A 12804-nucleotide genomic window follows, 5' to 3' on the forward strand; every position below is an offset into this window, starting at 1 on the left:
TTAACAGCATTGTTTCTTTACAGCACTTAGGGTGCACTGCAGCGAGGAGAGCCCAGAGTCTTCTCCACCCTGTGTTATGGCTTAAATCTACCTCCTGGAAGACCCATCTTCAAAAGAAAGAGAAGCAATTTTCTGCCAGACAAGTAGCTAAGTGATCAATTTATCAAATGGCCAATCTGCAAACTCATGGATTTTTTTTTTTTCAAGCTGCCAAAACCCGGGAACAAATCATGGATTTTCTGAATGGACATTTTGCTAATGTAAGCAGACAGAGTAGGGGTCCCCAGAGAAAGCATGGCTTTCTTGATATAAGAGAAGACATTTGTGGCCTAAGCCATTTTGTGGTCTAAGCCTGGCCACAGGGCTTGCCCTGGAACAGGTCTCAGTAATGAATGATCCTTAGGGAACATAAGAATGCAGGTGATGTTATCAGGCAAGAGAAGTAACAGCAGCAAAGATAAATCAGTTGTAAAGACTCCCAGTTGTGTTTCCATGGTAAAGGCTAGTGTGAAACACTTTCTGGAGCTGTTTTGCAGAATTTAAACCTTCCTCGGGTGCTCAACCACTCGGTTAGCTGGAACCTAAGGTTGATAATGTTGACTTTTCTGACCCTTGTGACCTTGATCCACACCCAAGTGCCTTCATGAATATGCATGTACTCTTAACTTAAAACTTTCCCAGTTTTGCTGACTGGGGAGACCCTGCTTTGGGAAAGATCCCCGGTTTCTCCTTATTTGCTGCAATAAATCCTTCCTTCTCCAGCTCTTTGACTTGATTGTGTCTTTTGCTCCACACCCACCAAGAAGGGAACCCAGTTTTCCAGGTAACACTAACTTACCGACTTCTAAGGTTTTATAGCAATTTCTATTGGATGGAATGGCTTCACAAGCTCGTACAGATTTATGGGATGCTGTAGTTAACTGGTTTTCATGTTGTCTCCAGAAAAGTGTTTGAAAGCATTTTCTCTTTATCAAAAACTAAGGATGACTTATTCTTCTTTTGAATATACTTAACATATGAATCCATTAATGAAGACTATGTCCTTGAATGTAGATTTTTCTCACATGTGTTAGTATTATCCACTTGATTTGCACTCTTTGTCCCCCTTCTCATTCTTCAGTTTCTCACCTCGTCTCCCCCAAACATCTCCATCTCTCTGCCCCTTAACGTCTCCCCATCTCTGTCCTTCTACACATTATCCGCCCCCCCCTTCTGTCCCTTGCTGTCTCTCAACTCTTCCCTTTAGTCCTTCCTCTCCAACCGCCCCCCTCCGCAACCTCCGCTCCTAGTTTCCTTTTATTTCTGCCCCTGGTTTTCCCCTCTTCACTTGCAGCCTCTTTAGCTGTTTCTCCCCTCTCTGCAGCTCGGTCTCTCCGTGCAAGAACAGTGTTCTGGGGACAAAACATTGAAACTTCCTCAATATCTGGCTATGAAGAAAAACAAAAATCAGTTACTCTAACTTCACAGCAGTTGTAGAAAACTGCTCTTACAAACCTCATCCAACATGCATTGTTGTAAACCTTGTAAATAGTTAAAAAGAAGCCAACATTTAGCATTTGGAAATTGGTCAGTGGAGGAACTGGCTTTAAGCTTATCAGCTGTAAGCCCATGAAAAGAAACTCAAAGGGGCTTCTGAGTCTGCAAGTTTGTATCTACAATCAAGGTCTCTGACAGCCTTTTCCAAGAAGGTATTTATTTTCATACTGAGGGCAGAGAGCCTGGTTTCAAATGGATTTCGTGTAAGCCATCAGCTGCTGATTCTTTTCCAAGTGGGCTAGGGCTGAGTATGTCTGCACCATCATCCACTGTCTTCCATGAATTCAAGATCCAACCACACAGGCAGGAGTAGGAAGGGAGGGCTGATACTGTGGAAAAGGAGCCCGCCCAGGATCAGATCTTGGAGCCTGTCCTTGCTGACCTCTCTGTGCTTCAGTTTGCCTATTTATAAAAACCCAGAAACCTGCTTCAGGAGGCTGCTGTCAAGATTCCATGAGATAACAGTGGTGAAGGACAGAGCCTGGCACGCAGTACACACTCAGCGGACTTTCAAACCACATATGAGGCCCCACTGCGTACCATTCACTCTACAAGCGCCGTAAATGCTGTACACAGCACTGCAGCTTGTGTTTTAGGCTCTGACAATTTATATTGGCCATTTCCTGTTCTTGTCAGACTCAAATCCAGGTCTCGTTGACCCGGAGTCAGAGCCGGTAACCGCTTCTCTTCACCAGCTGCCTCGACCATTCATCAGCATCAGCCGCTGGCACTGAGCCCCTGTCCGTGCGAGCGGGTCCTTTTAAGTTCTCCTTGGTCCTGAGGGATCCTGGAAGCAATTCTCCCAGGTTTCTGACCTGGAAACATACTGCCTGCAGCTTCGAAATCAGGACAAAAGTCTCCTTAGCTCCCCCAGTTTTGAGGGAGAAGAGTTTTGAGAGCTCAAACTAGAGAGTGGAACTTGTTACAAAAAGTTAGTCCTTTACTCAAGACGTTTACAAATGTGATCTGAAACTAAAGAGAAACCTGTATCAGATCTTGTAACAGTTGACACCACATTTCAATGTATCTTCTCAGTCCAAGAGACTCGGAAAAATAAATTAAATCAAACTTGTAACAGTATAGTTTCAAATATATTTTAGGTAGGTAAAAGTCTCTCATTTTAACAGATCATGCAGATGGGAACACAAGACGTAAAATACCAACTCGTACAGGTACTCCCACTGGTTACATACATTATAATTTAGCATCAAGTTTTAAAATATAAATCACAACCAGATTACAATATAAACACCAAGTAAAACGGTGTGTTCCCATGCCTTTGCGAGTTTTTACTGAAGAGGTGTGACTCTAAAAGGCCAGGATGACTTCTCTTGGACAAACACAGCAGAACTCACAGGTAAAAACGCACACGGTCCCTGCCAAAGTATCACCTCTGGGGCCACAGAGACATCTTCTATGTCAGCTGTTTCTGCTCTCAACATATTCTTGAGAATTGTGTGTGTGTACATACGTACTTAATAGTACAAATTTTTGCCTTTTGGAGAAAATGTTATGATCAGCTGAAACCACAGACTGTGCATTCTGGCTCTCACATAACTAGCTTTTGTGACCTCAGGCACCTTGCTGCACTTCAACCTGCTTCTCAAGTAACACCACCCTCCTGTTGAGGGGTGTTGTGGGACTTAAATGAGATCAACCCAGCACAGCCCTTAAGAAGTATGGCTGTCTTCTCCCCATTCCCCCTTTTCTCTGTTTTTAATGAACAGCCAGTGGAAAAAAAAATTCCTTTTCTCTTTCTTTTGAGGGCAGCTTTGAACCTTTTTTTTTTAATCACTAAAAGGAACTTGGCTTTGAAAATGATGGACATGCAAGCTGCAGAACTTCCAATCAGCTCTAAGATGTGCGTGAGTGAGAAATAATAAGGCAGAATTTCCCAGGTGGTTCAGACACAGGGTCTCTTTTAAGAGGCTCGGAAGAGAGGCATTCCGAGAACTGGCAGCCACAGTAGAATAGCTGTCACGCTCTCCAGGAGACCCCTGGCAGGAGGCAGCATCTATCCGCATGTGTAAGGTCTCTGCACAGTCACAGAGCCCCATTCCACGGAGGCTCCAGAGTTCTGTCTAATTCTCCACCGGAACTCTACCCACGTGTTCCTTCAGTTGCCAATTAATTGGAGTCTGAAAGCTTGCATTACAATGAGAGTCTGAGGCTCCCACATTTCCCAAGAAGCAGGAGAGCTCATCCAGATTCGATTCTCTTGGAAATACTCTGCTCTCATTGTATGCGCTCTCTGCTGACCACCGCCATCTGCTGATCTTCCAGTGGTGCCTCTGAACTTCCAAACTACCCAGCCCCTAAGACCATTCTTTTGACTCCAGAAAGGCCAGGTGCCGGCCACACACAGGCCTTCCCCCTCCATTTCCTTCAGGGACATCGTAAGCATCACTTGGTTGTACCCCCTTGCAGCCTCCCTTAGGAGCGAATGTGCAGAATTTTCTTGAACGTCTTCTTGAAGTTCTCATTGCACAAAGGGTAGATGAGGGGGTTCAGCGTGGAGTTGAGGTAGCCCAGCCAGATGGTGAACATGTGCACATGCTGGTTAGAACAGCTCTCGCAGAAGGCAATGACCATGAAGAAGATGAAGTAAGGAATCCAGCAAAGGATGAAGGCTGCCATGATGAAGCCCAGTTGTTTAGCGGCCTTCCGTTCCCGGTTCATGTGCAACCCAGACACATACTGTCTCGATTGCGAGCAGAGCCTCTTCCAAGTGAACTTGATATAATCCAGGCCTGTGTTAGACCCACTTCTCGATTTGCTTTTCCCGGGTGTTGGCTCTGTGGGCGTGTCTGAGTCTGTCCGGGAGAAGGACTGGCTGTCACCCAGGATCTGACCCTCTAAGATCTCAGTGACCCCATGCATGTTCAGGCCCTGCTCATCTGTCTCGAGCTGGCTCTGGCTCTGATTGACGGCCGCATGGCCCCCACCACTCCCCTCTGCCTCAGTCTGCGGCTGCACAACGTTAAGAGAGAAGCAATGGAATTTGTCCAGTTCTCCGTCCTCTGGGCTGGAGACACCTAGAGATTTTATCTCCTTTGGGTCTTGGGATGGTGGCTTCAAAACAGGTCCACCACCAGCATCTTTTGGCTTCCTTTTCAGAACCTCCCAGGAAGACTCTTTCCTCTGCTTCTTAGTCCCCACCTTGGGGTTGTCTGGCTTTGGCTTAATTTCAGAAAAGGAAGGGAGGGAGCCGTTGATGAGCTCCCGGTGCTGACAGTGCCGCCGCACAGTCTTGTAGATCTTGGCATAGAACCAGAGCATGAGCAAGGTGGGCAGGTAGAAGTTGATGATGGCGGTCATGACCTTGAACCAGGTGACATCGTAGAAGTCTGTCTCGCACTTTCCCTCCCGGTGCTGCAAGGGCTTCGATATGAAGCGATGCCAGCCCAGGATGGGAATGACCCACAGGAAGGAGAGAAACCAGGCCGCCAGGATGGTGGCCGATGCTCGGGTCTTGGTGCGGTACTTCAGGTACTTGAGGGGCTGCCGGACAGAGCGGTAGCGATCGATGCACAAGATGAAGACGCTGAAAATGGATGCTGTGCTGGCCACGTAGTCCATGGAAAGCCAGAAGAGGCAGAGAGGGTGCCCTAGGGACCACCTGGACATGAGGAGGTAGAGGATGTTCATGGGCATGACGATGGCTCCCACGATCAGATCTGCTACCGAGAGGCTGACGATGTACAGGTTCCCCACCGTGTGCAGCTTCCGCTCGCTCCGCACAGCGTACAGGACCAGCAGGTTGAGTCCCACTGTGACCAAGGAGACGGCGCTCAGGACCACCACCAGGGGCATCAGCTGGGGGTCAGCCGTGGCGGTCTTGTTCCTGTCATTCATCGTGTCTTCCGAGACGCTGGAGGAGTTGGGAAAAGTCATTGGCACAAGAGTAGCCTCCAGCTAGGGTTCACTCCCTGGGAGGAAAGACACAAGGATTCAGGTCAGAGCCTGGTGGTCAGCAGTCGCTTAGTGCAGTCACGGGGACCAGACTGGGCGTGCGTGCTGTCGGGGCGACAGACGCTGCTGGTTACCCACAGCCTGTATGCCCGCTTCCTTAGCCAGTCCTTCCTTCCTTCCTTCCGAGACTGTTGAATTCCTGGTATTGTTCTGGGTGTTGGGAATGGAGCAGCAAACAAAACAAGAATCTCTGCCCTCTAAGAGCTCACGTTCTAGTGAGGGAATTGGGCAAAAACAAGGCCAAGTTTGTATACGTCCCAAGTCGCATGTATTCTGGGAGGTGGGCTGCATCCTGACTGGTCTAAGCTGCATATGGTGCCGTGGTTCCTCTCTGCCAGTGGCTGGTCTAGGAGTGGGTCTGAGACACAACTGTGGCCAAGGAAGTAGATGGGGAAGTCTCGTGGTAGAGATGGGGTTTTAGAAAGTTGTTCCTCTCTGACAAATGAGCAAAGCAACTAAAAGAGTGTTTCTTACTTGCCACCTCCTTCCTGACAGGAAGCGATGTGTGGGGCCAAGGCAGTTATCCTGGGGCCATCACGAAAACGCCAAGAAAACCACTGAGACGCCAGCCCAGAGTCCTGTGATTACTGGGCTGCTGAACTGACCCTGGAATCTTCTTCCTCCAGGCTGGTTATTATGGGGAATAATTAAGTATCTTTTTTGCTTAAGCCACTGTTGTGGGAGTTTTTACTTGCGTCTAAAAGCACTCCTAACCTATATGGGGGAGCTTATCGGGGCACATGAGGAATGAAATAAACCTGGCATAGCTCCTCAGATGAGTGGTGCTCAAGTGGGAAGAGGGCTATATTATTTGAGAAAGCATAGTTATCATTTTACTTTTATATTTGAAATTTTTTTATTACATAAACTACACAAAGTAATATGTACTAAAACTTTCTTTGCTAGAGGGGCTGTACCAAAAACAGATTGGATCCTGTTAATAGTGGGAGGTTGAAGCAGGTATCAAAACTTCCAGAAGGCATTTTTAGATTTTTAAATTCAGTCTAAAAGTGGTGTGAGTTTAAAGAAAACTGAGAACTACTAACAGAGTGCAAAGGTCTCCTGATAATTTAGCAAAAATGAATTGCTTTTATGTTAAGACAAAGCCAGATAAATTCTTGAGTAGAAGGCTAAATTCATATGGTTTTTAAACATAAAAAGCAAGGCCCCAAATACACAAATGGACTTAATTAAACTTAGGAGCTTTTGCACAGCAAAGGAAACCACCAACAAAATGAAAAGACAACCCACTGAATGGGAGAAAATATTTGTGAATGTTATGGGCGACAAGGGGTTAATATCCAAAATATATAAACAGCTCATACAACTCAACATCAAAAATAAACAACCTGATTAAAAATGGGCAGAAGACTTGAAGAGACATTTTAGCAAAGAGGACATGCAAATGGCCAACAAGCACACGAAAAGATGCTCAACATTGCTAATCATGAGGGAAATCCAAGTCAACACCTCAAGGATGCACCACCTCACACCAGTCAGAACATCTGTCATCAAAAAGAAAACAAATAACAAACATTGGCAAGGATGTGGAGAAAAGGAGACCCTCGGACACTGTTGATGGGGGTGTAAATTGGTGCAGCCACTGTGGAAACCAGTATGGAGGTTTCTCAAAAAACTAAATATAGAAGTACCATTCCACCCAGCAATTCTACTCCTGGGTATATATTCGAAAAAAATGAGAATGCTAATTCGAAAAAGTGCACCCACCTCAATCTTCATAGCAGCATTATTTACAATTGCCAAGATATGGAAGCAAACTAAGTGTCCAACAATAGGGGAATGGATAAGGAAGATGTGATATACATAAACAACAGAATACTACTCAGCCATAAAAAAGAATGAAATTTTACCACTTGCAACAACATGGATGGACTTGGAAATAAGTCAGATAAGATAAGTGAAATAAGTCAGACAGAGAAAGACAAATACTGCATGATATCATTTATATGGGAATCTAAAAAAACAAAACAAGCTAGTGAATATAACAAAAAAGAAGCCGACTCACAGATAAAGAGCACAAACTAATGACTATCAGTGGGGAGAGGGAAGGGGGAGGGGCAAGATAGGGGTGGGGGTTAAGAGGTACACGCTATTATGTATAAAACAAAAAAGCTACGAGGATATCGTGCACGACACAGGGAATATAGCCAATATTTTATAACAAGTATAAATGGAGTGCAATCTATAAAAATTGAATCAGTGTGTTTTACACCTGTGACATACATAGCATTGTACATCAACTACACTTTACTTAAAAAAAAACAAGCAAGACCCCAAGATTCTTGTGGAAGGAACCCTTTAAGTTACTTTGTTGGAAAAGCACCACTGGGGCAGCACTGATTTTGCCCCAGATGTGTCACTAAGTTGCTGAGTGATCTCTCAGCCTGTGTCCTCTCATGGGGCAAATGTGGGAGGTGGGGTGGGTGCCCTCTAAAGGGTTTTCCAGGTCTCCTTTTTAGAGTCTCGCTTTGGGTAAATTTCCACGCTCTCCTCCAGCTCCGAGCCGCCACAGCCAGAGCAGCCGTCCGACTCCTTTGGCCTCTTCCATAGCATCACCTTCTCTTCCAGTGCCCCAGGCCTGCCCTCTGCTCCCATCACTCTCTGCTGTCGGCCTCGGGGGTCTTACCCACCCACCCCACCCCACTCCAGCCATCGCCTCTGTGAGGACAACTCCCAAATCTACAGCTTCAGCCTGTATCTCTGTCCACCCCATACCTCCAGGACCTTACACAGCTTCACCTTCAGCCTTCACCAAGTCCAGATTGCTTGGAATTGTCCACAGCCACCTTGGGGAGGAGGAAAGGAGGCTAACGCAGCATCATCTCAGGGGTTCTTATTTTTTATTTTGGTTGGGAAGAAGGAGGAAGCGCTTCTCTACAACACTCCCACAGCTAGGCATTCCCAAGGGAGCCCTAACCTCCCACTCCCACAGAACCGTCTCATTTCTCCTTCCTCATTGCCGAGAGGAAATTTCTCTTTTCTATTTCTCTTTTCTCTCTTCGTCTCATACACAGAAAGGGAAACAATTTTTTTCATTGTGCATATATACTATTCATCATTCCACAGTTACATCTGAGAGAAAGTGATTTTTAATCTAAAAATCTATATAGTTTCCCTTTTTGATTAAAAAACAAAAGTTGTCTTGATTGCATTGAGGTCACTGAACTAAAAATTAGTGTCGCATATTACATGCTTAGGGGTGAAGCCTACTGGTGTCCGCGACTTACTTTGAAATGAATCAGAAAGTAAGCTGGATGGATGAATGGTTAGAAGAACGGGTAAACTAGCAGATACATGATAAAGTACAAAGAACAAAACATTAACTTCTGACTTGGGCGGTGGGTTGATGGCTGTTCGCTGTATCATGCTTTTACCTTTTCTGTTTTATGAATATTTTCATAATAAAATGTTGGAGAAGTTTATCTTCCTCACTTAACTATCACCACAAGCTCAATTCTTTATCAAGTTTTCTCCTTCATAGCTTGGACATGTTATTTTGGGTAAAGATAAAAGCAGAGGATTGAGAAAGATTTAAGTGAATACATAAGTGAGTGAGAGACAAGAGGCTCTGAAATATCTCAGCTCAGAACTTACTCATTCAACAGATATCTCCTGGCATAAGGTTCCTTTTCAGCTCAGTGATCTGTTTCGGGAACAAGAAAACCCATTTTTGTCCTCTGAAGCCAAGGGATTCAGAAGAAGGATTCCTGGCGCTGCCTCCAGCAGCACGTGGAGCTGCCTCTCTGGAGGATCGTGGGGGTGGGGTGAGGTGGGGGTGTCAGGACAGAGGAGGGAGTCTGAGGGATCATGTGAGGCCAAGAGGACAGCAGAGGCCACATTAGCACCGCCTGCCTGTCCCACCCAGGACCCGCTGCATCATTTGGGGGTTCATTGCAAAATGAAACATTTTAAAATTATTAAGAATTTCAAGATGGAGGCAGCAGAACATCAAAACCAGCGTGGGGTCCCCCTGAGCACAGTGCCTGGGTGACTGCAAGTCTGGTCTCTCTACCCTCACCCAGTCCCCGAAAAGCTCTACTCATTGAGACTGCTCCTGTGAGGCTCTTTCCCCTCTGCTGAGGATCTGCATTTTGGAAACTCGATCTGTGAATGGTTTTCCCTCTCTTAAATGCCAAAGAGACGCCAGACACTCAGGCAGAGAGTGGGAGGTGTCCGGGGACGCAGATTTGCATTTCACCACGGGCTGCACAGGAGGCCATGCTCCCCGCGGGCTGCCCACATTCCACCAGGCTCTGAGGTGACCTCTCTGGGGTCAAGGCCGAGCTTGCTGAGAGGATGTGCCCTGGGGAGAGAGAACGGAAGCTAGAGGAGGCACCTGGAGAAGAAAGAACCAGGCCCCCGCAGGTTCTTTACAGCACTGTGTCCCTCGAGAAGTGGGCCATGGAAGAGAGTTCTCACCCAGCTCTGTCATTTGATGGGCTGTGTGGCGCTTGGGTAAACACCTGGGTCTCCAATTTCCTCACCTGTAAAGTAGGGAAAATAGTATTACCCCCACCCCACCCCCACCCCAGGCTGTTGGGAGCCTCCACTGGGACAGTGGGGTGGGAGAGCTCTGCTAACCCCCAGGGACAAAAACCTGGTGACAAGCAGAAATGGACCCTTTACTCCAAGAGGCCCACATGTACAAACAAGCCATCATTTTTGAATTAAGGCAGTGACTCCATCCCAAAACCATGAGCTGCAGTGGAATTTTCACTACAGTGATTGCAAATAGTCTAATCCAATCAAGTCGTGTGTCAGCAAATAAGAAAATTCTCTTCACAACCCGGGAACACCAACTGGGCGGCAACCACAGTAAGAGCCCAGCCCTGGGGTTTATTCTGGTTATTAAGTGCCCACCACAAGCCCGCAGGAAGGTCTTCTGATGAGCTCCAAGGTAAACATGAGGAAACAGTCAGCTTAGGCTCAGAGGGGTGAAGCAACTTACTCAAGGTCACACAGCCAGGAAGCAGCTGGTGAAGCCAAGATTCAAAACGAGGTCTGTCTAACTGAGAGTTTCTCAATCTCCATTCTACTGACATTTCGAGCTGGATAATTCCTTGTTGTGGAGGCTGTCCTGTGCAGGGCTGGATGCCGAGCAGCATCCCTGGCCTCTGCTCACTAGATGCCAGCAGCATTCCCCCCCCATCCCCAGACGTGACAACCAAAAATGTCTCTAGACATTGCCAGATATCCACTGGGAAGAGAAATGATGTCGTTGACAACTTGACTAAAGAATATGCAGCCTGAACTGCCAAAGAAAACAGCTTTCAGCTCGAGGTAAGGAAGGAGTTTCTAAAAAGAGATACTGTCTTACAATGCAATGAATTGCCCTGATTGAAAAGAAGCTCCCCATCACTGGAGGTATCCAAGAAGAGGTGGCCTGGACCTGGTTCCAAATTAGAAATACTCCTGCTTTCTCAGTGGCAACTGTTGGTGTTAGATAAAGGGGGCCAATGGGCAGGAATCCCTGTTGACAGCCAGCAAGGGGAGGCAAGAGGAACTGGAGGATTTGGAGAGATGCTACACGTTAAAGGAGGCTCTCAGTGGCCTCAACCCTCTCTGCTTTCCCTCCCCTTTCAGCAATGCTGGTCCACAGGAGGCTTGGAGCTCATCTGGGTGGTAGAATAGGGAAGCAGTTAAGAACCCAGGCTTTGTAAACCAGTAAACCTCTGCCCTAATTAGCTGGGCAAGATACTTCACTTCATGAAGCCTCAGTTTTCCTCACCTCTAAAAGGGAGATGAACATCCTGTACAGTGCCTGACATACAAGAAGTGCTCATTTAACAGCAGCTGTTGTGTTTTCTTCCATTTCTTGGTAAGTGACACACCAACCCCACAGCCAGCCCCGTCTAGCTTAGAGGAACCATCCTTGATCTCTCCCAGTTTTCCAGTATCAGCTCTCCTCTATTTAGGAATATACTTCTGCTTCTTAGCTGAATACATGGCTGCCTGGAATAGAGACCACACTTCCTGGGCTCCTTTGTGGCTGGATATGACCATGTGACTAAGTTTCAATGAAATACAAATGCAAATGGAGCTTGCAACTTCCAGAAAGCAGCCCTTAAGGGAAGATGTTTTTTCTTTGGCCTTTCATTCTTCCAGCTGACTGGAATGTTGATAGGATGAATTGAGCTTAAGCAGCAATTTTGGGACCATGAGGAAGAGTCACAAACTGAGGAAGAGGAAGCAGTAATTTGGAAGGAACTGAGATCTCTGATGGTCATGGAGCTGCTACCCTAGGCAGGACTCTCCCCCTCTAGGTTAGCGTGGGTTTTCTATCACACACAGCCAAACTGAATCCTAACTGATACACTGCCTCTGACGTCAAGGAGTTTGTCAGTTAGGATGAGAAGAAAGACAAAAAGATAAACGAATAGCATCAGAAAAATTAAATTAAAAATTCTACAATGCAACTGGGACAAGTGTGACAATTGAGGTAAGATCAATACAGCTGGCAGGACAGGGAAGGGGGGATACAGCCTCTCCCAAGGTAGAATGGGGATATCAAAAAGGACATCGGTGATTGGGCTTTGAAGGATGAGTAGAAGTTTTCAGGGAAAAGTGAAGGAAGAGGAATTTAAGGATGAGTTAAAGAAAGAATAAAAGTTCAGAGCTGAGTTTGAGGAATTGGGAGGGAAACATTCGAAGGGACTGAAGCTCAGAATGAGGAGTCTGGACCCAGGTGGAAGGACACACTTTTACCCTTTATGCCTCTGCCATTTCCCCTGCCTTTTGCCTGGAAGCTCTTAGTGGCTCCTCTTTCTGGGTTCCATGACACTTCTAACACCTCCCTTTCCACCACCCATCTTATCATTCCTCCTTTAGCTAATTCTCCCCAGGTCATGGAGGGTGCCCAATAGCTCTGTTTCTGCAGGTCGACACCCAGGACCAAGAAGAGGACAACCCCTCCTTGATGGCAAGGACCACACCTCTTCCTCGCTGCCATTCTCCTGTGCTGGCACATGATGGAGGCTCAACAGACAGAGCTCTGAAAACATGAGACGCACAAAAAGAAGACATGGGAAGAAGGACCTACGTGCAGAAGGTGTGGGCAAATTTCTCAAAGTATATTTAAACCAACAAAAATCAGAGATAAGATTTATCCTATTGATGAATATTTTTACCTTTCAGCTACCTTTCCTACTTTTTCCTGGAAACTCTGAGTATTTCTTTCATTGTAATCCAAAACATGAAGAAAGATCTATGCACAAAGATGCTTACTGAAACCTCGTTTATGCTAGGATGTAAAAGGAAATAATCTAACATTTGGAA

General features: G+C 46.3%; 2 protein-coding genes across 7 annotated transcripts in view; both read right to left on the reverse strand.

Annotated features, from left to right (window-relative positions):
- Positions 1–12804, reverse strand: part of ATG7 (autophagy related 7) — a 307951-nt gene that overhangs the window by 230470 nt on the left and 64677 nt on the right. The gene's annotated exons all lie outside the window — the stretch shown is intronic.
- Positions 1609–12804, reverse strand: part of HRH1 (histamine receptor H1) — a 75968-nt gene continuing 64772 nt past the window's right edge. For 2 of the 6 annotated variants that reach the window (XM_031470903.2, XM_031470909.2), the window contains exon 2: positions 1610–5465. In XM_031470903.2, coding sequence (XP_031326763.1) covers positions 3970–5430 — 1461 coding nt within the window. In that variant the 5' untranslated portion in view covers positions 5431–5465 and the 3' untranslated portion in view covers positions 1610–3969. Of the gene's footprint in view, positions 5466–9123; positions 9465–9865; positions 10015–12804 lie in introns of those variants that run through there. The other 4 variants (XM_031470904.2, XM_064496254.1, XM_064496253.1 and 1 more) reach the window with 4 other exon arrangements.

The sequence above is a fragment of the Camelus dromedarius genome, chromosome 17 (assembly GCF_036321535.1).
Source record: "Camelus dromedarius isolate mCamDro1 chromosome 17, mCamDro1.pat, whole genome shotgun sequence".
Lineage (NCBI taxonomy): Eukaryota > Metazoa > Chordata > Mammalia > Artiodactyla > Camelidae > Camelus > Camelus dromedarius.